This window comes from Orbicella faveolata, unplaced genomic scaffold (genome assembly GCF_042242905.1).
Source record: "Orbicella faveolata isolate gen_17 unplaced genomic scaffold, um_ofav_v1 contig_1, whole genome shotgun sequence".
Classification (NCBI taxonomy): domain Eukaryota; kingdom Metazoa; phylum Cnidaria; class Anthozoa; order Scleractinia; family Merulinidae; genus Orbicella; species Orbicella faveolata.
The window spans coordinates 18,032,624-18,056,079 of NW_028301536.1; the positions used below are offsets into that span (position 1 = coordinate 18,032,624).

Sequence of the window (23,456 nt, forward strand, 5' to 3'; positions counted from 1 at the left end):
ATGAATGGGTGGAGATGACGGCTGCAAGGGGAAGCTTGAGGACGCTACTATATGTGACTTTTTGTATTCATTTAGTCGGGGAAAAGTTATTTTTATCAGAGAATATTCACGGAATTTTGAAAAGTGATGCCTGAGGCTACCATGTCAAACCTTTCATCCTGTTTTCATAGATGTCAGCGTTCACACCGAGGTTTACCCAGGTACTCGGGTAACTCCGACTGAGCTAACATTATCTTAGTACAGTGATTATGGTTTGCCTTGTCAGCGGTTTCCCAGGGATAACCCACCTATCCGGGACAGGTCCCTATTTGTTACACATCAGACGACATCCAAAATTGAAAAGTTGAATTTTATTCATTGCTTTAAAAAGTTATGTATTTCATCTTAAATAAAATAAGTAAAGATCTTTGTGGAACCAGTTAAGCCCACTTCGTACTTTTAATGAGACCGCCGGAGTCTTGTAGTATCTTCGGCTGAGACCGAGTAAGGATGAAACGTCACCTTCCTTCCCTAAGCTATTTACAACTCACTGAAAAATTAACCTGTGACATCAGGTAATCACTCGTGGTTCACCCTGTGTTCGTCGTGTAAGGGATAACGATGTGTCCTCGAAACAATGTGAACTGATGATGTAGAGCCAAGCAGAACTTGGTAGTGCTTCTAATTGGTTCCTAATCGATCACAATTATTTCAACCAATCATAAGCACTTCTCAGATGTGGGTGTCTCTACAACATTAATATGGTAACACGGCAAGGGAGTAAAAGGACGTCTGTTTACCCAAGCTACTGAAAAAGAACTAAGGTAAGTACTTTGTTTCAAACGAACTGAGTAGGGAAAAAGCTATAAATTAGTTTTCTGGCATTGTTCCTGGATGAAAAACCAATAATAGAACCACCTGAGCTAACTACATCCTCAAAACAACAACCATAACATTGTATTTTTTTTTGTCTTTTACCAAGGCAACCTAGTACTAAGACAGACTTCAGTTTGCCACGTAAGTGACATCTTTCCTTATTTTTACACCAACGAGGCATGTTTAGTTAACAGAGTTCAGTTTTAGAACCAGGTACTAAAGAGTCTCGCAGAATGCAGTTTTCGTTGACCCGAAACCAGCAAAATATACAAATAACATTAGACTTGTTCAACTAAACTTGTGTGAACCGAACAACGAGACTAGCAACATAATTATGTCGAACGTTACGGAGTTTAAAAATAGTTTGTCAGAGGTTGACAAGAGCCACGGAAATAAGCTTTCTCTGTTATTGTCTCTTGTTGAAGTTTAGCGGAAGAATTTTAGCGTGTGCTAGTAGGAAAACCAATAACTTACGCTTGGTCATAACAGTAATTAGCAGCACTGATCAAATCAGCACTTCAGTCAAATGATTGACAACTGTCAAAGTGTAATGAAATGTATGCATTTTGTTAACTATGTTTTAAGTTGTGAATGTTTTCTCAAGTTTTGCCTTAAGTCAGTAAGTCCCAAGCTAGAAACTCTGTCTTCGGAGACTTTTCCTCTACTTGGCGCACTCATTGGCTTATTACTCTACCAACGGCCTCGGCACTTTACGATAGGGCCCATTTCATAACTGCGGTTATGACTTGACTAGATTTAGTAAAAAAGCCGCCACAATTAACCCAGTTGTGTCTTGGTGTTATTATCTTAGTCATACAACAAAAGGGTTCTTCAAACTTCTTGTCACTACCGCAATTAAGCGAGAACGATAGACCTCAGCTGTCTAAAAGGAGTTCAGTCACGGTATCTTGATTTGTTTTGGCCACGTACACAATCACCTTCAAATAGAAGGAAACCAGAAAATAGTAGTTTACTAAGATGTAAAAACATCAGAGAGATAATTAAATACCATTACGAAACAAGGATGGTTAAAGAAAGTGAAGATTAACACGGATTACAAAACGACAAACTTGAAAGATTTAGCTAAACTTTTCAAGATACGCAAACCGTGACGTAACTCCTTTAAGAGCAAGTCTGGCTTAATACACGTGACTAGATTTGAAGAATGAGCGCTTGGAAGGTAATGCCTACTTTCACCGATTGATGACGTCATCGGTTCAAAGGTGTTGATCTGCAGGGCATTGTTGATTTATGTCCGCAGTACCAACATGTTAGAACTATTTTTAGTTTATCTATACCCCCGAGCATTTTATTTCGGAACCACTCGATTCATTGAATTCACGTTCCTCTCTTTCGTGACGCTTACGATGGTTTGTTCTGTTTGAATGTGTTCTTGGAGGTTCATTGTGAATAATTAAACCGTCCAGTGGCGGAGCCCGCTCTATCGCACACTTCCCGCGCTGCGAATCACACTTCCCATGCTGTGAATCATACTTCACATGCTGCGAGGCACACTTCACGTGAGTGTCTGACTGTTTCTCAGTCAGGCGAGTCTTAGCTCTGCCATTTGGATGGTCAACATAGACGTTAAAACTGACATTCCTTGTTTCCACCTTTCCTGCTACACTAATTTTCGCCGATAAGTCTTTCGTTTGATCTTGAGGTAATGGCCCATTGTCTTCAGCTTTCCATTGTTGTCGAGAGTGATGTTTTCTTGTCATAAAATAGCACCAAACAATAGTTCCAATTAAAAGTATGAGGACGGCGATCGGTACACCGATTAGTGCGGCCAAAGGTATTTCCTCTACTAATATTTCTTTGTCTGATTGCGTCCTTGGTGACTTTTTTGGAGCTTTTGTCATTGAAGACTGCTTAACTCCTATGCCTCCTCCTGCGTATGGTTCATCGCTTTGCAACACTGCAAGAAAGCCAAGGGATCTATATAAATCCCACGTCACATATTTCTTATTATTAAGGGGCTGGCTACTGTTTGTTTAGATGATTTTAAAATCAACTTGCAGAAAGGGGTCGAGACCGGTCTGTTTATATTACTAAAGCGGATTGCAGTGAATTGCACTTAACTTGCTTGGCATGCAGCGCACCTTTAAGAAAGGTGCAGGAAAGGTACATGAAATGTAGCAAATCAAATAGTCTTCCCATAGCACCGTGCCGTACATTATTTTATTGTACATATAACGAGAGTTTTAGGTAATAAACCTTGCAAATAGAATTCTATATGTGCCATATTTCCATATGTGAAAAAAGCGATACGTCCAATCAGCTTCGCGTAGAGCGTTCTTCCCATGTGAAAATATAACCAATCACCGTTCAGAGTAGAATCACTTAGCCAATCAAAGTTAAGCACTCAACTGGCCTCCAAGAAGAGCGGTCTTGAAATCAGCGCCCGCTAGAAGTTTGTGTTTCGAGAACATGACTTCGGCTTCCCGTTTTGGTTCACTTTCGGAAAAACAGCATCGGAATATATCCAACATCTTGAGCGCTAGAACTTCAGTTTGAGAATCAATGGCCATTTGAGAAACCGAGGAAGTAAATTTAACATCAGAAAGCCAACAACATTCAAGGAGGAACAGTGTGAGTCAAAGAGTCCGAATTTGTCTTTGCACAGCGCGAAGCGCAATCATTACATGATTAAATCTGAGAGTGATTAGGGACAAGCGAAAAGATTCACTCTATGTATTTACGAAATCTCCGGTATTATATTTAAGCTTGTGTAGGCTCTTTGTCCGCCTATTGCTGGACTGGAAAGCAGATTTGTTTTTTATTACGCTCGGTCATTTAGATCAGTTTTGAATTTGTTCTTGTTCTGAATGTAGACTTATGGTATCGGGAAAACTAAAACTGATTTAACGAATTAATATGTCTAATTCTCGTTATATATACAGTAAACAATTATAACATAGAAAGTGCTTTGTACAGATTTTTATTCACTCGTTGAAAAACTTTGGAAAACTCACTCGTTCGCTGCGCTCACTCGTTCGTTTTCTAAAGTTTTGCAACTCGTGAATAAAAATCCGTACGTCGCACTTTCTATGAAGTAATCAATATTTAACAAATCACCATCAATCAAAGTTTTCTTGGGGAAAAAACAAGATGCTGGTATAACGTCTTGTATCTTGGGATGAATCTTCAAGTATTACGTACAGTCGTAGAAACAAAATGCATTCGCAGAGATGAGAAGTCCTATATTGTAGCTGTTAGCCCGCAAATACAGCTACCTCTCATCGCTCCTGGCCGGTCTGGCATTTCCCTCTTTTAAGAAACATTACATACTTTTTGTCATTCCCAACCTTCCTCCCCTTTGTTGAAATAAACAGGCGCAAAAGCCGGGGTGATACAAGAAGTCGCTTTATTCGCAATCTATGGAGCGTTAAAGCCCATTTTTTAATTTTCGCCGGATCCACCTACCTTCTTGGCTGAGAACGGTAAGGAACGCGTGCTCGGACACATATCCAGCAGAATTCCCCACCACACATGTGTATTTGGCTTCATCTGCCAACGTGACATTTCTCACAATCAGGCGATGGGTGTAAACTTGTCGTTGTCCCTTGTGCTGCCTGGCTATCTCCCGAATCTCACGGAACTTTGATTTGGAAAAGTCTACGAACTCAAAAGGATCAGACCCATTTGAGACATTTTTGGAGGACTTCCATTTGAGAAAGTGAAACTCTGGATGGCTTTTGCTGAGAGCTGAGCACACAAACGTGGCGTCCTCGCCTACTGTGGCTGTTACGTTCTTTAAAACGTTCTCTAGAATCTTAGGTTGGAGTTCCCGTGGAATTGGTCGGTCACGCTCTAAATAAAGAAAATAACATGGTGAAAGGATACGCTGAGAAGCTGGATCACGCTATTTTGGTCCTTATGTTGCGGTTGATCTGATCTTGATGTGGAATAGCGCTTTAGTCTGTTTCAGTTCAACAGATTGGATAAGCCAATTGGCTCATCAACATTGACGGTCCGGTGTCTAAAGCATGAAGGGACTGGGAGAGTTTCTACTCCGCCCAGATAGCATGTTAGTCCAAGTAAACCCTTAACATTCCGTCAGCTTGTCCTTGCAGTTCTCTTGTACCAATTTTTGTCAATGGGGGGAGAGAGGCACTGTGTGAGTTGAGCATCGTTCTCACGCGACAACACAACACAAGGGTCTCAGTAAACGCATGTTAAAAACAGGGAATTAAAGCTCTTAAACAATGCTTGAAACGAAATGAAAACACCAAAGAAATTCGAGGAAGTTGCAGAGGAAATGTGGAAAGGCAAAATTGTGCAAGACTGACAAGTAACTTGGTCTTTGTCGTTAGTTTCCAATATCCCTTATTATCAGTGAGAGATTTTTCTTGCGCGCGATTGGACCAAGCACGTCACGCGAGGAAGCAAAAATTGGGGAGTAAATGTTACAATATAAAAACACAAGAACATATCTTACCAACAACTTTGACGACAAAAGTCCTCTGAATACTACAAAATGCATTTCTCACAGTGCAAGTATATGTGCCAGCGTCACTGAAAGTTAATGCACGGAAATTGAGTACCCATCCTTTGGATTTCAAGTGCCTACGATCAGCTTTGCTCAGCCGTTTGTTGTTCTTTAGCCATGTCACGTTCAGTGGACGCGCTCCCTGCGCATGACATTTGAGTTTGATCTGTTGACCTTCGACGAATTCCAGGAAACGATCGCGGTTTTTTGATGGATTTCTGAACTTTGGTGGATTATCATCTACGAAAAGAAGAAGGTTAAAGAAATTAAGTGTTAAGACCTTTGTGCTGAAACCTACAATCCTGGTTTAAAGTCCTTTAGACACTTGACAAAATGCCAACTGGTGACGTATTATTTTGAAGTGGGAGGTCATAATTTACCTTTCCGAGGCCCCTCCCCCCAGAGCAATGTTCAATTAGTGGGCCGGTCTACTCTGGATGCATCAACATCAACACTGTGTTGGGGGGAGGGGAGGTGGACAGAAAGACTATATGTTGGCAAAAGTGCTAAGTGTCCCAAGACTTAAGACCAGGATTGTATGTACTAAAATTGAGTTTTTACTCTTTAATTTGATGACAATTTTTCCATGGTTGGGCTTCTTCTATTTGAGTAAGCGTGTATGTGGATTGCTTGAAAGAAAACAAAAGAAACAATAGATAAACAGCAAAAACACAAAATAGAGAGTTTGAACTATAGTCATAACGCAGTGAATAAAATGATAGAAAGTAAAGAAAGCCTGAGATGATAGCAAGTGATGTGCGAGCGCAAAGAAACGGAAAAACAGACAACAAACCTATTAGTGGGATTTTTGAAGGCCTTATATTACATCTCCGTGGAGGTCGTTTGGTGGTGCTGACGGCAAGCGGATATCTTGACTGGATGCTTAAAGCTGTGGAGAAAGCGACAAACAATTAATTAGAATTCCATTTAAGCAAAAGACCGCTCTTTCTAGAGGTTTACCAACACGAGAACTGAAAGCGCAGTTGTAAATCAGGAGTGTTGGGCGAGTGATTTGCAAGCTTTTCACAGAACTAGCGCGAGCTGTCGTCGAAATAATGGTGCGAGCAAACATAAGATAATTTACGTTTTGATAATCGAAAGAAACAAGTGAGTTTCCTTTTTTATTCTCGCGCTGTTTTCTAAGAGAAATAGAAGACATATTCTACTTGTTTCTATCGAGTTTTAGCATAAATCTACTAGCGTTCTGTCGCGAATGCCGTTCTCTTTTTGGCCATGCTACCCACTATCTATTCTGTTTTAGTAGATTTCTACTAGTACACTAATGCAAATGCTGCAATCTTATTGACTGAGCTACTTGTATACTATCAGCCAATAGACATTGAGGGCGAATGATCTAAATGTTAAGTAGATAGTGAGCAGCCTTGCGGTGTGCAGTTGTTAAGAAAATGAGGGCAACTTCTTTACGTTTTCGAAGAGACCGTGAAAAGGGTTTAGATAATTTGAGAGTTCAGGCTAGAAGATTTATACTTTGGATTACTCGCTCTCGATTTACTATATAATCAATATGTTAATCGTGGCCAGAAATTACAAAAAAAAAAAAAAAAAAAACATTAGTTCACAGTTTCTGGACTCTCTTCTCCCCCGCTGCTTTCCTTTGTTATATTTTTCGCATTACGTTACGTTCCGATTTATGCAGTAATTTAAAGATGTATTGTTTTATTTTCACCCGACTTCTCTATTCTGTAATTAAATTTGATTAAAATGTACACTGCATGAAAAGAAAAACATTGAACACCGTTTTTTGCTTATTTCCAGTCATTTGTTCTCAACTTCCGATAACTCGAACTCCCGATAACTCGAACCTTTTTCAATTTCCCTTGAAGGTTAGAGTTATCGGAAGTCGACTGTATTTCAGATCATCGAAAACAAAAGCAGACAAAATTTATTCGGAGATAATGTGCTATCCTCACTGCACAAAGTGCGGTTAGAAAGCGAGTACAGAAGCGATGGCTGAAGAACGGTATAGTTCGTGAGAAATGCTGTCTGCTTGTATAATAAATTTAAATTACCTGTTGGGGTCGGTTTGGTGATCGGCGGACTTCTTACAATACTGCTGTTCGATGCTGCAAAACACACGTAGAAAAAGGATTGAATGAATGCCGGAATGAATGAATGAATGAATGAATGAATGAATGAATGAATGAATGAATGAATGAATGAATGAATGAATGAATGAATGAATGAATGAATGAATGAATGAATCAACGAACGAACGCATGCATGTGTGAATCGACGGAGGGAGGCGGGGAGGCGGGGTGGATAGATTTTTATACAACAACGCTGAAGTATTTTTCAATATTTTGTATGCATAAAGATAAGAAATTATATCAAATTTGTACTTTTTCTCTCGAATGATCTCGAGATCACTTTCCTAACCTTGAACAACAAGCTGTATTTCCTCCTTGACTTTCCCGAAGTGATTGTAGGCAATACAAACGTACGTCCCTTGATCTTTTAGCTTTACCCTTCTGATTTTTAGATATCTTCCCAACCGCATTTTAAACCTCTCATATTGGTCAGTGATAATTTGCCCATCGGGATTTTGCCATGCCGTCAGCGTCCTGTTGTCCACTGAATCATTAATTCCAGAGAACTTGCACCATAACTTGACCGTTTCTCCTTCTTTGACTCTGTATTCTGGCTTCACTGTTCCAAGGAGTACTGGAGGGTCTGATGGAAGGAACGGTGACGTGAATTCGATTGAATTTCTTAGTGAGTGTTTGCAAACCCCCCTCTAGCAGTTTTCTACACTCGTAAAAGATGAGATGAACCCAACATGCCCCACTAATCGAACAGATAATGACTCAATTTTTCATCAGATAAATACCTATCCAGTAGATTAAGTGCATTCAACGACTCTTCGATGAACCCGCGTTGGATACTAAGTGATTAATATCAAAAGATTGTTATTATCATCACTCGATTGGATACTGTGGACATTTAATTTCAGTTTGATCTAAAGCAATTCACGTTGTGAAAAGGCGGGAAAATTTGCTTGCGTTCAATTTTTAGGGTTGAATGAAGAATGTCATGAGAGCCAGCGAAACAGAGTCTTCTGCAATATTATCCACATAATCTCTTGTAAAGGTTAAGCCGTCTACATTAGGGAAAATTGTGACAAACGAGAAAGGTTTATGGGAAGATCCGAACGAACAACATTGCTGAAAATTGTTAGTCGCGTGCAAGTCGAACTGCGGACTGGAAATCAAGAGGTAACTTGTTTATTCGGTTGTCTTGATAGATAGACTACGATAATGTTGTTCAGAATCGATCAAGTTCAAAGACGAATAATAAGGGCAAGGCCCAAATGTCAGGTTACAAACTTAACTGAAGTGCTAAGCTTACTTTTTACCGAAAATATGATTTCGATTTCAGAACGAAATTCTTTCGGTTTTGGTTCGATCTTCCCATAGATTTTGCAGCCTTTCTTCTCCATTGAGTCACTTTTATTGAACGTCACAAGCCTTTAAGTAAAATCTCTTGTTCAAGCTTTACGTGACTGAGAAATTCTCTCGTATTTTGTAGTTCACGGCATGGCATTGCCCGTTTTTTATTGCATTTACGCGGTAAATTCTGTCCGCCTTCCTTGATAACCAAGATTCAGTGAACCAATCAGAAGGCTAGAAATGCATCATCAGAGATTTAGTAACAATTCATTATTATATGGCTAGCTCCGTGAGCGGGCAAGATGAATCAAATCCTGCGCTGTGATTGGCTACCCGAGCGGGCAAGATGGAGCTATCTTGCCCGCTCGGGACTATCCGCCGTGTCCCGCAAGAAAAATTTCCCCGAAAGCCATGCATATAATAAATCCGTTCTTTTTTTGCGAATCTATGGATCTCGACTCCGTCTCGGTCCATAAACACGCAAAAAAAAGAACTTGGCCAATATCCAGCCATCTTGACCTCACACTTGTTCAATAACCCATACATCTGATTGTAGGTATTGATACATTTTTAACTGACCAACTCTTTGACCTACGACACAAGGCACATGCGTTTTACTCAGACCAGGACAACGTTTGAGATTGAAAAGTAAAGTAAGACAAAAGTTGCGAATGGCTGTCCAAAACTAAGAAAGTAATTCTCTCGACTTGCAGCCAATTCTAGCCAATCACCACATTCCGCAAACAATCCAGTTAACCAATCAGAATGAAGCAAAACCTTGGAACCAGTTTCAAGCGCGGGGATCTCTTGCTCTGTTTTGCTTTTATTTATTTGGTCAAAACAAGAATTTTTTTTTTAAAAAAAGAAATCTTGAGGGAAAACAACAGCGTTTTCAAATCCTCAACTCAACATCTTTTATCATTCTCTCGAACATCCACCAAATTAAACTCCATAGAAACGTATACGACATTTCCTTTTCTAAAAACTATTTTGTTTTTTTCTGAATCGCAAAGTGAAAGACTGCATTTTGACAAAGTGTGGGTATGCTATGAGGTAGTTTCTCGCACAGCAGTCGCTTAATTTCTTCGCGAGTTTCGCTCGCAGATGGAAAGATTTAGGGCGAGGCTGAGATGAGTTCTCTGCGTCCTATCCAAAGGTCATTTTTGAATGGTCATTGCGCTCAGATTTGTTCATACTGCATGAGCACACTTGCGGTTTGTCAAAGTTACATGTGCTTCTAGATTAGTTATATTGTACATAAACGAAAAAAATCACATTTAGAGCTGTTGTTCATGACCTATATTTAATTGTTTTTGAACTAGTAAATTACTTTTATATCTGTCAGGTACTTCGACTTAAGTACTCATGGATTCCATTGCGTAACACAAGAAAAAGTATTTCTACGTGATTGCTTTTCAAAGTAAGTTCACATTTTTCGCCAAATGCGAGCTAATAACCACGCGCTATTCAAAATCGCACGTGATCTTAGTTCTCAGAGATGTTTGTTCCTAAAAAGCGATGACCTTGCAGGCCACACACAAAGTAGGGGGGTTCCTTTTGCCGCCTTTGTCAGCAACTATGTCAGTTACAATATATGGCGTATTCACTTTCATCTTGTTGTTTTGGCTCCCAAGACTGTGTCATCTGTGCCACTTTACAGCGTTGCCGACTCAAAAATATGCAGCAACCCAGAGAAAGTAGAGCCCCATGGCAGCTTAACAATCCTTATCATCAAAATTTACCTGATCCTCTTTTGTTAATCGTAAATATTTGGAATTCTCGTAAAGCAAATGTTTTCCATCTGCGACGGAAACTGCACTTTAAGCAGCAGGGGGCAATGTTTCCTCGGGCCATGGTCAGTGATTATTGGAAAGGGAAGAAGCAGTTAAAATCTGGCTAGTGAGAGACAATTTCGTTTGGCTTTGTTCAATCTTATTGGATCAGCGGATTAGCTTCAAAGATCTGCATGCTGCGCTTAGTCGGCGAGCAACGAAAAATCATTAGGTTACTGTCAACCTGGAGTTAAGGGTGTGTTGACCAACGTTTTGAGATAAGAACAGGTGTCGTTGGCAGCGCTAGCCAACCCCTCAATCGAGCAACTCGAAAAAATCGATCAGATTTGCTGCAAGCGCCCGAAACGTCAGCTCACTCTTAATTGTAAAATGGATCATAGCAGTTTTCGTCTCATCTTATTGTATATCCATTATTGCCGTTTTATAAACGAAAAATGGCATTTTGCCTTCTGTTTAAATATTTATTAGCGTTACTCAGCGTGCGATAAAATCTGAGAATAGAGTTTTCATTTCAAGTTGGAAAACAGCTGTGAGGTAAATAATACTTAAAAACAATCGCACATTGTTCTTGCTCTAATTCGTTATGTATACCGCCAACGGAGTCTTCCAATAAAACCTTAACACTTTCAGAGGAAAAAATAAATTTTGAGCGCTCCCTTGATAAGGACTCTATATATTCTACAGAACCGAGGAACGAATAACAATTTACCCTGTTCAAAGATAAGACACTTTAAGCTGATGGTTGATCTGTGATAAATTAACTTAAAAAATTGTTTTGGCGTCTATGAGTATATTATAATTTCCTTTACAGCTCCAAATGTAAACAACTAAATGAAAAGCTAACGAACCAAAGCTTTCTCAACGCAATTGGTCTGTAGGCGAAAATACTTTGTATAAATATTTTGCAGGAAAAATTAACTGAGAGAACCTTTTTTGTGTGAGAGGCAATCAGCGTTAATTTAATTAGAGACTCTAGCTTGTCGATGGATAAACCCATATTGAGTTCGTTTATCGTCCGGATTCGGGAACTTGCTCTCTAAATCTGGTACGATTTGAATGCACAAGTATCGTTAATTCAGACCTACAGTAGCCGTGGTTTCGAGTTAACTTATTGTTTAGCAAAGAGTATAAGTATTCTAGCGGCCTACAAGAAGCTATTAAGCTTTAACAATGGCCTCAATTTGCCCTCAACGCCCACTTCGTACCTTTCGCGATATGAAATGAGTTCAAAAATAATTAGCAATAAACCTTAACGCTCAAGGTGTTAATTGGATTCCAAAGAATTAGGCGAATGCAACAGCTTTCTGTTTCAGCTCGAATACTCCTAACTTCTGTTTCCTTCTGTACCCTACCCCCTTTGTTTTTCTCCCAGACAAGTTAAAGCATCAATTGCTGATATTGTACAGTTAACCACTGTCTTATCGTGCGGTCATTGAATCAATTGGTCTTATCAGTCGTCTTAAGTAAAGTACGCTCAAAGAACAGGGCAATAACAAACAAATCCGCAAACGTTTACATGTAGTTTATTACATGGTTGTAACTTCATAAATCATGCTGCTGGCTTGATAGAATTGTCGTTTTGAAGTAGCCATCGTGGAACCAGACATTGAACAGGGTAGGTTGTAGTAAATTAATTTATGTTATCTGCTCTCCAATTTCGCCGCTAATTAACACCGTTCCGTGATGCCGTATTTTGGAAGGACAGTTTTGACCACGTGTTTCCGACTTTTTCAGCTTTTATTTGTGAATGCGACGTGCAAAGCGAGGTTTCGATCCAAGGAAAACGTGGCAAAGTTCCTCAAGCAAAACACGCGGGAAATCAATCGATCGCTTTGAATTACTTCTCACGCAATTCATTTCAATTATCTTATTCGATCACTGTCAGAAAATTTTCGAAATTAAGTTAAATGTGTTAATAAGTGACAGAGGAATCCGGTAAAAATTGAAGAAAGGGCATATTTATAAACAAATTGAAAGGCCATTTGCATGATGTTAGCGCTCTTGTTTCTCTGCCTCGCAGTTAATCAAACCATACCCCGCGCTTACGCCAATCGAAAGGAACATACCTTTACAGTGAACAACCGCAAAAAGGAATAAAATGAATTCCAAGGAAACCGTCTTGACAAAGCGCATTCTTCGACCAAGGGCCTTTCCGTCCACAATCAAGCACAGCTGCGCCCCGCGGTCCTTCCAAGTCCAAAGGCTGTCGAAAAATAACAAAGAGACACGGCGACAGGTTAATAAATTTCTATGCATATATGAATGAAGATATCGATTGCCCGGTACACTGACCTTGCAAGTAAGCTAGCCACTTACAGCAAGAGGTATTCATCAGTTGGTTTTTCATCAGAAGGGGGCTTAGACAGAAACATCTCACTCGCTTGCCAGTGCACCACAGGGTAGAATATTAGCATACGCTTTTCAAAGATCGGATCGATTTTACATTCTTTAACATCTGCTTAAACTCCCTCCCAATATCATTTGCAAAAGCTACCATTTAAATTCATTAAAAACACAGCGGAGGAGACGTTAGGTTAATGCTTCTTACGCTTGCAATTCCAAGAGATTTGTGTCCACTGTTATTTGTATACCTTGATGTCGGTGTAAACATTCTAAAGAGAAGAAATTTAAAACCGCTTTGCCGAACACTCTTGGCGATTCTAATGCACACTCGCTTTTCAAAACGACCAATAGAATTAATCCTGTAGTTGTCAACGAAACCCTTTCTGGAACAAAAATAAAAGTAGCCCATATCGGTTTTTTGAGAGAGGCCTTTGCAGGTAATGGCAGACGGACAAGAAGCGGGGGTCCAGCTTCATGCAATGACTGTGCCAAAAGTGTGGATATATTCAGCAGGATGAGGAAATTCTAACTCATTGAAGAGCAAATTCAGGTGTAATCCTATGATACCAAGGAGGCCGAAGTAATAAATCAACTTAACTCGTGCTTTCAACATGGAATAATGGGTCACAGGTTGTGAAACGAAACTTCTCGATGTATGGAAACCGAAGAAGCACTTCACAGCAAGACAGAATTGGAAAAACAATCGGCAAAACGCCCCAGTGACGGCTGGCGAGTTTGTCTTCGAAACTGATTTCAAAAGAATATTACTAAATTCTGTAATAGTCACTACACGTGTAAATTATGACGTTCAGGTGTCGCCGGTAATAATCAAGGCGCAGTCATCAATCATTTCACGTTACTCTGCCACTTAGAAGAAAGCTTTCACATACAAATGAAAAATGTCCTGTTGAAATTTTGGGTCCAACAAGACATGCTAAACAATCGCGCCCAGTCGGAACATACATTCACCTGCAGTGCCTAACAGCAATCAAACAATCCACAACACCGAAGCCTGCTATGGCTAACGACGAAGTAAAAACACCCCGGCTGCCTGAGCTTCCCAGACAAATTCGAGCTGCTATGGTTTAACTATGGTATTTCAATCCGTGTTTGACCCGAGAGCACCGCCTACAGGACGGATATCCGAACAAGCCACACAACATCAATACTTACGCAGTGTTCAAGCTTGAGAGATCGGCAGCCAAGTGTCCCTTTATGCTGATCAGATCGCACAATAAAGAGAAAAGCTCGTAATGCCCAGGATTTCACTGTCCAACCGAGAATTCATTTCGCTCGAGGCAAGGCAAGGCGCATGCCAATCAGTCGGACAATTACTGCCTGTCAAGTCACCGATTACAGCACAAAGATAACCTATTGTTTCCAAACAGTTCCCAGCTCAAGTGAAAAGGCGGTCTTTACGCAAGCTGTTTTCCTTTCCTTGACGACTCTGTCCTTACGTTCGTGGATGCCACATCTAAATAAATAAGACGCTCGACGTCAAATTGCAAGATTACTGCGAGTGTAGGAGATCGTTTAAGCCATTCTCGTGCATTCGTGGCCACATATCGAGCGGCTTAAATGTCACATAGACAGATTCAGCGGAAGCCGCTGAATACAGTGCAGGTAAAGCGAAGCCACAGCTTTCTCGCTATCGCGAATGGTCGTCTGGAGGTCAAATCAGATGCTGTACGGATGATGTGGCGAAAGTGAATTACACTAAGGGGAGATCGATAAGGAAAGTGTCGATCTCGCGGATTAGCGTCTGTGCAATTTTCCACAAGGCGAGTGATGCGTCAAAATGTAAAATGAGCGATTGTTGACTGAAACCCAATCCGCTAGAACCTTTCTCTGTTCATGTATACACAAATATTTGATTTGAATTAGAAAATACTTACACATTGGACAGCCAATCAGCGAGAACCGAGACCGGCGCGAATTAATTGACTTAATTGCAAATGTCCATAAAGCACAAATCTTTTCGTCTGATGTGTACCGCTTGTTCACCTCGCGAACTGCTCAGAGATTATCATCTCGATTTTTATCGCGATACAGTTTGAAGATTTCTTCGATGTTTTCATCACGATTTCAAAACAATGTCTCGCGGGCTTGGCCCACCAAGGGAACAAATGCGCGCTGACGGTGATGTAATAAATTGTTCAGCTGTTCATTACTTTAGCTCAGTACGGAAATTTGTTTACGATAGGGTAGATTCCAACCAGTGATTTGATCACAAAAGAAATGATTCCTACACGATTTTGTCTATTTTTTAAGTAATGAAATGAGAACCGCCTTTAACTTTTGCCATTGTCAATCTTTTGGCTCGTTATAAAACCTGTGCTCTGCCTGAGTTTCTCTGGAAATGGAACGCGGCGTCAGAAATTTATCCCTTTGTTTTTCATCTTTCATCGAAGAATCAATGAATGTTAAGAAGGCAGCAAAGACATAACTGAGATTAAAAATTAAGAACAAACGAAAACCTCTCGACCAAAAATAACCCTATCGGGTATGAATACATTCTTTTATTAGCTTGACTGAGAATTCCAATCGCAAAAAATATCTAAAAAGAAATAACATACTTTTCGAGTAATTTTGGACCCTTTGCCACGGAGGAAAGAATCAAAATAGACAACAAAATTAAAACGCCGAAATAACTGCTTACTCTTATTTTGTCTAGAGCAGGTGAAAACACGACAGGGGGGGAATTCTGGACCCTTCAAAGCTAAAAGATGATGAACTATAAATTCCGTGCCGCTAACAAAGATAACAGAAACATATCTCTACCTACCGACCGGAATGCAAAAGTCCTTACAAGGGTTCCGGCCAGCTGATGGTCTCCTGGCAGGAGAGAATTTTTAAAATTTTAAACTGATTCTCAGTTCGTCGTTGAAAGCGGTATTTTGAGCGTTGTTTTTACCTACAGCCGTCTTTTATCTTGATGTATGAATACCGATTACGGTGAACCACACGCTGAGTCGCATCTGAAGGGATCCCATCAGAAAACTCGCGCTAAAAAAGGTTCTTTATCAATTAAGGTACCGATTAAATGAAATACAGGATTATACAGGATGGTATTTGTAAGACTTCCGCAGAAACTTGCGACTAATATTATTGACTGATTTGCAAGTTCGAACGTGGCATGATTGACCACTGTCAAGATTGTGATAGTTGATCGGGAGAGGAAGGGAAATTTGCTGACAAACTATTGGGGAAAGGAAGATATTACATTACTTAAAATGTCCCACTTAATATTTCTAGTTAATCTTTGTGTTTCACTTCGATTTCCGAACGGCTTCATTAACCTCTTCATTCTTTAGTTTACCCCAAGCTCTGAAGAAAAAGAAAGAAAAGCTGTTTTTAAACATATGATTTCCCGCGTCTTATAATTTGCATTATAATGCTTTAGTGGAGGAAAGATATGATAATTTTATGATTGTTGGCAGACTTGCCAACTGAAACAGGAAAGGACAAGCAAAAGAACTCCTTTTTTCCCGCTGAGCAATAAGACATGAACGCATTAATAGCGATGTCGTAATTTATACGGTGCATAAAGTTATCCAAAATTAAACTATTTGAGAAGTTTGAACAATGCGCTAAACAGCAAACCCCGTACAGCAAACCCTGTGTTTCTTTCTCTTATTCCCTAACTAGAACGTGCTTTAATTACCAATAATTTTCAACCGATCATGTTTTCTCTGGCGATACAACGACCAGTTTATACTCACCCCAAAATAACCTTGATATCAGCTCATTTTTTTGTTTCCAAAACAAATATTGAAATTTAAACACCCTTTTGTCAAGTCATTCGTTAGCACTTTCAGCGTTTATCAACCTGTCAAGGCACCCCGGGACTTTTTATCGAGTTGCGGCCTTTTGCTTTCAAATTCACATTTCAATAATTGCTAAGAAATGAATTATGCCAAAGGAGATAGCATTATATTATTTTTCGCGCGCTTTGTTTATCATAAACTGCGCTATTTCCTACAATTTAAACTGGTATGTAAAATTTCACCCTGTTTGGCACTAGAATTCTTCGATTTTCCTCTCAAACTAACGGTTTAAGTTCAAAAACCATCCATCACGATGTATCACCCAAGTTTCAATAAGCAGCAAAGAATATTCATATTCATATATATCTCGATGAATAATTTTGTTCAGTACTAGTTATCATACAGTATAATGTTATCTGGTTAGAACCTGAAGTCTCTTCTTGCGCGTCGATCCTTCAGTTAAAACTTCACTTCCCAGGGCTAGTCCGGATGACTTTACTGCTCCAATAACAAAATAAAAACTGAAACCCTAAAGCACTAGCTAAATTCAGTTAAGCTAACCGCCCGGTTATAAAGAGCCCAGAATTCTATTGGCTAATTTAGCTAAAAGCTGGCAACTAAGTTATTACGATTCAGGAAAACCTTATGAAACGGATGAGACAAGAATATAAATAGCCTGAGATGAACCAAGCGGGACACAGACAGAAACACATCGTTTAAACACCGATGACGAGATATTCAGACACGTGTAGAGGACCGCAGAGCTGGTACATGTACACGTAATTACAGTTAATTCACCTTTAAGTTAACCGCCTAGCCTGGTCGAATACACTGCTTAAATAACACAGGCAAAAATGCGACTATGAAACTTGCAACTCGACCACTATTAAGCCCAGATTTCTATTGGCCAAAGTGGTCTGAGAAAGCTAAAGAGTTTTAAGAGCATTTTAAGAAAAGCCTCATACAAATGAGACATGGAATTATTTAATTCGAGCATTACCGATCGACGAGCTTATGAATATGGCGGATCTAAGTGCTCATATCACCCAAGCACAAAAGCGTCTCGCTTAAAAAATGCGCCTTCATGTTTAGTTCGCGGGCCGTACTTAGTCCAAAGTAGAAGAAGTGATACAAGCAGTAACAGTTTCTCGTCGCTGAAATCGTTAGACCGGATACATCAACGAAGACAAGTTTCCTGACAACGCAGACTCAAAATGAATATTGTTGTCTTTGGTTTAGTTTTCAACACAAATTCAAACGCGCGTAGCTATAATATAATCCTCCAAGGAATAAGAGGATTTGCTTTGTCCGCATTCATTCGTTGATTTCTTTGTAAACTAGCCAAGTTATAGCTACCCGTTCTGGCTTAAACTTACTTTTCTTTGCTGCGAAGACAGTACAGCCTCTTGCCAACGCGTGCCAGTCGTCGGAATCACCTTAAGTTCCTTCCTATTCTAATAGCGTGCCTCACTCGTTGGCAGTTTTGACACAAACCCAGCGCGCTTTCCATTAGTAGAATAAACAGAGAATAATTTGCTTGACGTGGAAATAGCACTTAGACGCCTGCTCTCTGACCTTTTCTCCAATGCCGAGAGATCCAAGAGAAATCGAAATGTCTTAAAAGACGGCTACTTGTGCAAGTAATTCCTCAGGAGATTCACCTTATTCACAACAAGGCTTGCGGCGTTGTTTTGTACCGAATCGGGCTAATTTAGTCCCGTGACCGAGCAAGACAGAGCTTTCGTGAATGAACGAGTAATCCATTGTATGAAGAGTGACACATTACTCTGAATTGAAAGGAACACTCGGAGATAAGTCATCTAGAATTGATGTGTTGACATTAAGCTCAAACCTCGTAATCCGCAGAGTTTAATTTTTATGAGGTTCTGCATCGCTAAGGAGTTTAAGGAAAACAATTATTCCCACGGATTTGGATTTCGGACAAAGTGTAACTTTCCAAATCTCTAAAGCAAACCCGCAATTCCGCCTTCCCTGAGGAAAAGTTTACTTAATGATGTTTATCCAGCAGAATCGAACTGTATATAAACTTTACAAAAGGCTGGACAATTCGAGAGTTTGTTTTTCAAATAGCTTCGTGACTGTTTCGAGTATAATGCTAAAATGGCCGCCTACTTACTAATTTTGACCTGCCCCTAATTTTATTCTGACAACCATTAGTATTCCTTTGATTGACAACGTCACATCACCACCAGCTGCTTTTGCGCTTGGGGCCTATTTTAAGAGCTTAATACTGTGTTTCGTCTCCTAGGATTTGCAATGTATATTTCAATTTCATGTCAGATAAACGTTAAAACGATATTTTGTTATAGAAAGGACGCTGAGTGAAGTTAAAACAGGGTTTCCTGCCTACAGTCGATGTCATCTTAAATGCTTTCGTGCTTGCCTTGTTACAAGAGCTCTAAATACAAAAAACAAATTAATCAAAATAAAATATCCATTTCGTCACGAATTAAGAAACCACAAGGTATTTCTTGACAGATAGACCATAATGTTCTCGTTAGGATTATCTCACGAGTAGCCTGCGTAGCAGACATTTTCCTTCCGTTTTCCAGGCGGAGAGATTGAGCAAGCGAGCGAGCACCTGCTTGCTCCTTATATTCGCACTCGCTCGCGGGTTTGTTCCCTTCGCGTGCTTTTGAAAATGAACCCCTGCTACGCAGGCTCTCTCACGACCAGTCGACGATCTGGCTAAGTTTATCGTACTTTTCTCGCTCTGTCTTACGCGGTCGTGTGTAAAGAGAATATACTGAAAATTCTGGAAAAAAAAAAAGAGAAAAAGAAAAAAAACCTAGCAGGTTAAGTTTACACAGCCTTGATCCGAAGTTCTTTCAGCTGGAACTGGGGTGTCTGTCAATTTCAGAAAGTCAGTTGAACTTCTTTCTAAAACCTCCCAGCACTCGGCTTTTACTGAAGGAGATCGTCGGTCGCGTTAGTTGGACCGGTTTTATGTATGTTCGTTAATTAGGAGCTCCCTAATTGTTCGAAAGAAAAAGAAACTTTACATGCGGGGATTGGGTGCGGGGGTGTGATGTTAATTTTCTCTGCGGAAGTCGTTGCGCTGAAACAGAAGCCCATTAAGTAGAAGAAAAATAGAGTCAGCGATACCAATTAGCACTTTTCTCATTTCTTTACCAGTCTGCTTAACATAAACCATCATTTCTTTCTAGAAAAAAAAATACACTACTCAGTAAACTATTAGACTATCCTTCCTTTCGCCTACGAAAGCACTTAGTCTGCTCAGTGTGGATAGAAGTCTATTTGATGTCCCTTTGTAATTCAACTAAAACTCCTAAACAAAATCTCCACGATATCTCATTTCCACCAACTCCTCCAGTTTTTTTCAGCTCCTCTTCACACTCACACCCCCACCATGAACAGTCCTCTCAAGAGATTTTCACTTTCAACAGACTAATAAAAAGAAGAAGCAAAGAAAGACAAAAAAACTCGACATACCAATGACAGTATCTAAATTTCTATATTGCCTGATGCTTCAAGACAAAATGGCCCAAAGAAGCTCCTTCTCCGTAGAAGGAGCTGAAAAAAAAACTAAATTCCTTCGAACGTCGGTCTTGCACCTGCGGCGGGCCATGCACTGCGAAAAAAAGTCAATTTAACAATTCTACAAAATGAGTAAAGTTAGGAAAGTTGGTATATATCCGCTTCTGGCAATCTTGTTTGTTCATTTTATAATTCTGGCCATCGTCCTGTGATGGCTTCACTTGCCGAGATGGAACTATCTTGAATATGTCCGGCTTTAGGAACGGGTTGAAAAGGGTATGGCTCCAGAGAAAATTGCTCTGTTCAAGTCATACGTTGTTCAAATAATAAAAGAGCTAGGCGAAAGGAAATTGTTGCAGCGTCATGGCAGGCTAGGGCTAAAGACGCTGATAAACACTACGAACCGACTTTTTACATTTTTTGTGCTTTAACTACCATTCATCCTGAAAATCTCAGGCGCACTCAGGAGCGCCCAACAGATCGCTACCTAAAGATTATGATCATAATGTCTTGAGATCATAACTTTTGTCGCTACTCACGTACTAAGACCAGGAACGCCGGAATGCATTCCGAGAATTTTAAGAATTTAAACCTTAGCCATACACGACAAGCCGAAAACAAATAAATTTATTGTCAACTGCGAGTGATTTGAACCTAGCAACTATGTAAGTGCAAATAACGAGTTATCCATCATTGGTGCGACTTGAAGGTTACAAATTATCGTCTGGCCGTTAGTTTTTAGCTACGGAAGCTTTTTCTTAATACATGGTCACAAGTTCTTTCACAAGTTCTTCCATGTATGGTTTTTTCGCTCTTTAGGTAAAAATGGTGGCGTTCTGAACATGCGTGCATGCAAGTTAACCCCGCTCTTTTCTCGCCTGGATTCAACCCGAAAATAGAATGTACGGGGAAGGGAGAGTTCAGGGATTAGATTAGCGAAAATCGTGGAAAACATGGCGGGAATTTTCGGTGGTTAATATTTTGCGATACTAAGATTACTTTGTCAGTAGTACTACTGACAAAGTTTCCGGTCAAGGAAAAAAAACAACAACACACTAACAGAGCATGTCCGACTCACTCCTATATCCTAAAGCTTAAAATTTGTCTTTTTAGATCAGTTTTCATAAAGGATGTCAAACGCCGACAGGATAAGTTAACTTAAAAATATGCCTCTGCATTTCGTTTGACTGCGGTTATCTTTGTTACTGCGGATTGAAAAACCCGGTTATATGACCCTTTTTAAAATAACTGAGCTTGAATCGGATTGTCTAATATTTCACTTAGACGTTTGTGTCACCCGATTCAAAAGAACCTCTATTAAACATGTTGAAAGAGTGTGTTTTGTACAGGAAAACAAACTTGCAAGTTACGTAATAGTTGTACTGGGGTACCCCATAAGTGTGCCATAAAAACTAAAGAAAATATCGGCAACGAAGTCGCGACGCAAGTAAACCACTCCATCGTCAGTTTTTCTCTTTGAGGAATGTCAGGTAGAAAGCTAAGCATCACGAGAAACGAGAGACTGGGAAAATGGCCGCAAACTGGAGTTTTGTTTCTTGCCGGCGACAACTTTCATGTGAGTCATGATGAGCATAAAACCTGATTTCAAAACATTGTGATCATTGTTTATATACCTCCCACTATGTCTTCAATTAGCAGCTACCATTGTTATTGTTATTATTATTAGGCTATGAGTTGAGACTGAGTTTCGGCCAGAATTGCAAATGTCGTTCACGGGAAAGTTTATTTCAGAAATGCTGTACGCATTAGTGTCACACGAATTCTCGATAAACAGGTGAAACAGCCTCGGTCTTTTTGATGAATCTTAACATTCCGTGCGGCCAACTTTTGAGTTCATCTGATGTTGATACCTCTTTTAATTTCATCAGAATTCTTTTCGCATGGTTTCAGTCCCCCAAAGACAGAAAAAGTAATTAATCAAAAATTCGAGCCGGAAAGCTATCATATTCATGCTCAGCCCCTTCTTAATTTATCATAAATACGATCGGAGAAGTACTCGTCACAAGTTCCAGCGCTGTAATTGTCGAGGATATCACTCGACCTGTAGAGAAATGTCTGTTTTGTGCCGCTGTTATATTCTTGCTTCTCCTCAGCTAACGCCGTAGCACGTGATATAACTCGAAAAGAACTGTCATCGCTTGGATTGCAGGCGTCACTCTTTACCAACAGCTTGCTTTGTTCAGAAATTAGTTTGCACAATTGATCAAAATGTTTGTTCCATGAAGCACGCGGTTTAAAGAGATCGATTACTAGCGCACGAAAAGTTCAGGCCATGTTGGTTCATAATGAAGTCCTGCGTGTCACATACCACAAAAAGAATCAGTCTCCAAGCGTTTGACTAGCTAAACCGACTACTGACAACTCGTCTCGATTTTTGACACCTCAAAAGTGAATCACACCGCCTCAGGGCTTGAGTTCTATTCAAAACAAAGACAAAACGAGCTGTCTGTTTTTATGTCAATCGTAAAACAAAGGAAAACTGCTCGTTTTGAAAAGAAGGCGCCGTGATGGATCGCTTGAACGATAGTTTCGCACCCAGTTGTCAATGTTAACTGGATTTGATGCGGGTATCTAAAACGGTTTGTTTAAATTAAAGGAAGGGATTAGCAGTTGAAAAAACACCCATCTTTTGTGGAGGTGTAATTGTGAAGGATTACAGTTTGATAGCTGTCAAACCTTCTTTCAATGTTTTTCAATCCCAATTTCGCTCAGTTAGGCCGTTTCTTTTTTCCTGAAAGTCATTCATTCAAGAGTGGCTCAAGTGTGTTTTTGTGCCAGTGCGAAATTTTCGGGAAACATCATAAAACGGGCTTCGTAGGGAACGCTTCTGCTCGGAACAGTCCGTGATAAATAAAATTTTGAATTAGTTACCTCTCATCCTTCGTTGCAGTCTCTCAGTGCTTGCACTTTTCTCATCCCTCAAAGAAATAAATCAGTCAATCAATCACAAATTTGACACTGGAAGTGTTAAATTTTTGATGCAATCGCACCCAGAGACAAGTCGCTAGAATTGGACAGTTATCTGATCAGATGCGATAGACTCTGGCTTTCGAACCAGAAAGCTGAAACGGGTAATTGAATACGGCGCTGACTTCATCAGATAATCAGTATTGTTGATTGAGCCACGTGCACAATTAAACCATACTGTCATCCACTGAAAAGAGACCAAAAGCTATCAAAGGTGTGAAGGAAGAATACATTTCAGATCAATGGCCCCGATTACTCATGAGACATACAAGATTTTGAAAGAAGGTGATTA

General features: G+C 39.9%; 1 protein-coding gene across 5 annotated transcripts; it reads right to left on the minus strand.

Moving 5' to 3' along the window:
- Nucleotides 1-335: 335 nt before the first annotated feature.
- LOC110045661 (fibroblast growth factor receptor-like 1) lies at nt 336-23,223 on the minus strand. 5 transcript variants are annotated; one of them, XM_020751259.2, is made up of 8 exons: nt 23,069-23,223; nt 12,614-12,750; nt 7,745-8,038; nt 7,378-7,431; nt 6,141-6,236; nt 5,297-5,587; nt 4,282-4,668; nt 336-2,773 (listed from the first exon to the last, which is right to left on the minus strand). In XM_020751259.2, the coding sequence occupies exons 2-8, from the start codon at nt 12,678-12,680 to the stop codon at nt 2,148-2,150; spliced, it is 1,815 nt and encodes a 604-aa protein (XP_020606918.2). In that variant the 5' UTR covers nt 12,681-12,750; nt 23,069-23,223; the 3' UTR covers nt 336-2,147. The 5 variants fall into 5 exon arrangements, with proteins under 5 accessions (XP_020606918.2, XP_020606915.2, XP_020606916.2 ...); XM_020751256.2 differs by lacking the exon at nt 23,069-23,223 and adding an exon at nt 18,034-18,393; XM_020751257.2 differs by lacking the exon at nt 23,069-23,223 and adding an exon at nt 14,064-15,656.
- Between the last annotated feature and the right edge of the window lie 233 nt (nt 23,224-23,456).

Excerpts from the sequence above, each read along its gene's own strand:
- LOC110045661 (XM_089293240.1), bottom strand. The coding sequence starts at position 12,803 with ATGCATAGAAATTTATTAACCTGTCGCCGTGTCTCTTTGTTATTTTTC. Across the intron at positions 7,432-7,744 it reads AATACAGCTTGTTGTTCAAG|CATCGAACAGCAGTATTGTA; the intron begins GTTAGGAAAGTG and ends TGTGTTTTGCAG. Across the intron at positions 6,237-7,377 it reads CACCAAACCGACCCCAACAG|CTTTAAGCATCCAGTCAAGA; the intron begins GTAATTTAAATT and ends CTTTCTCCACAG.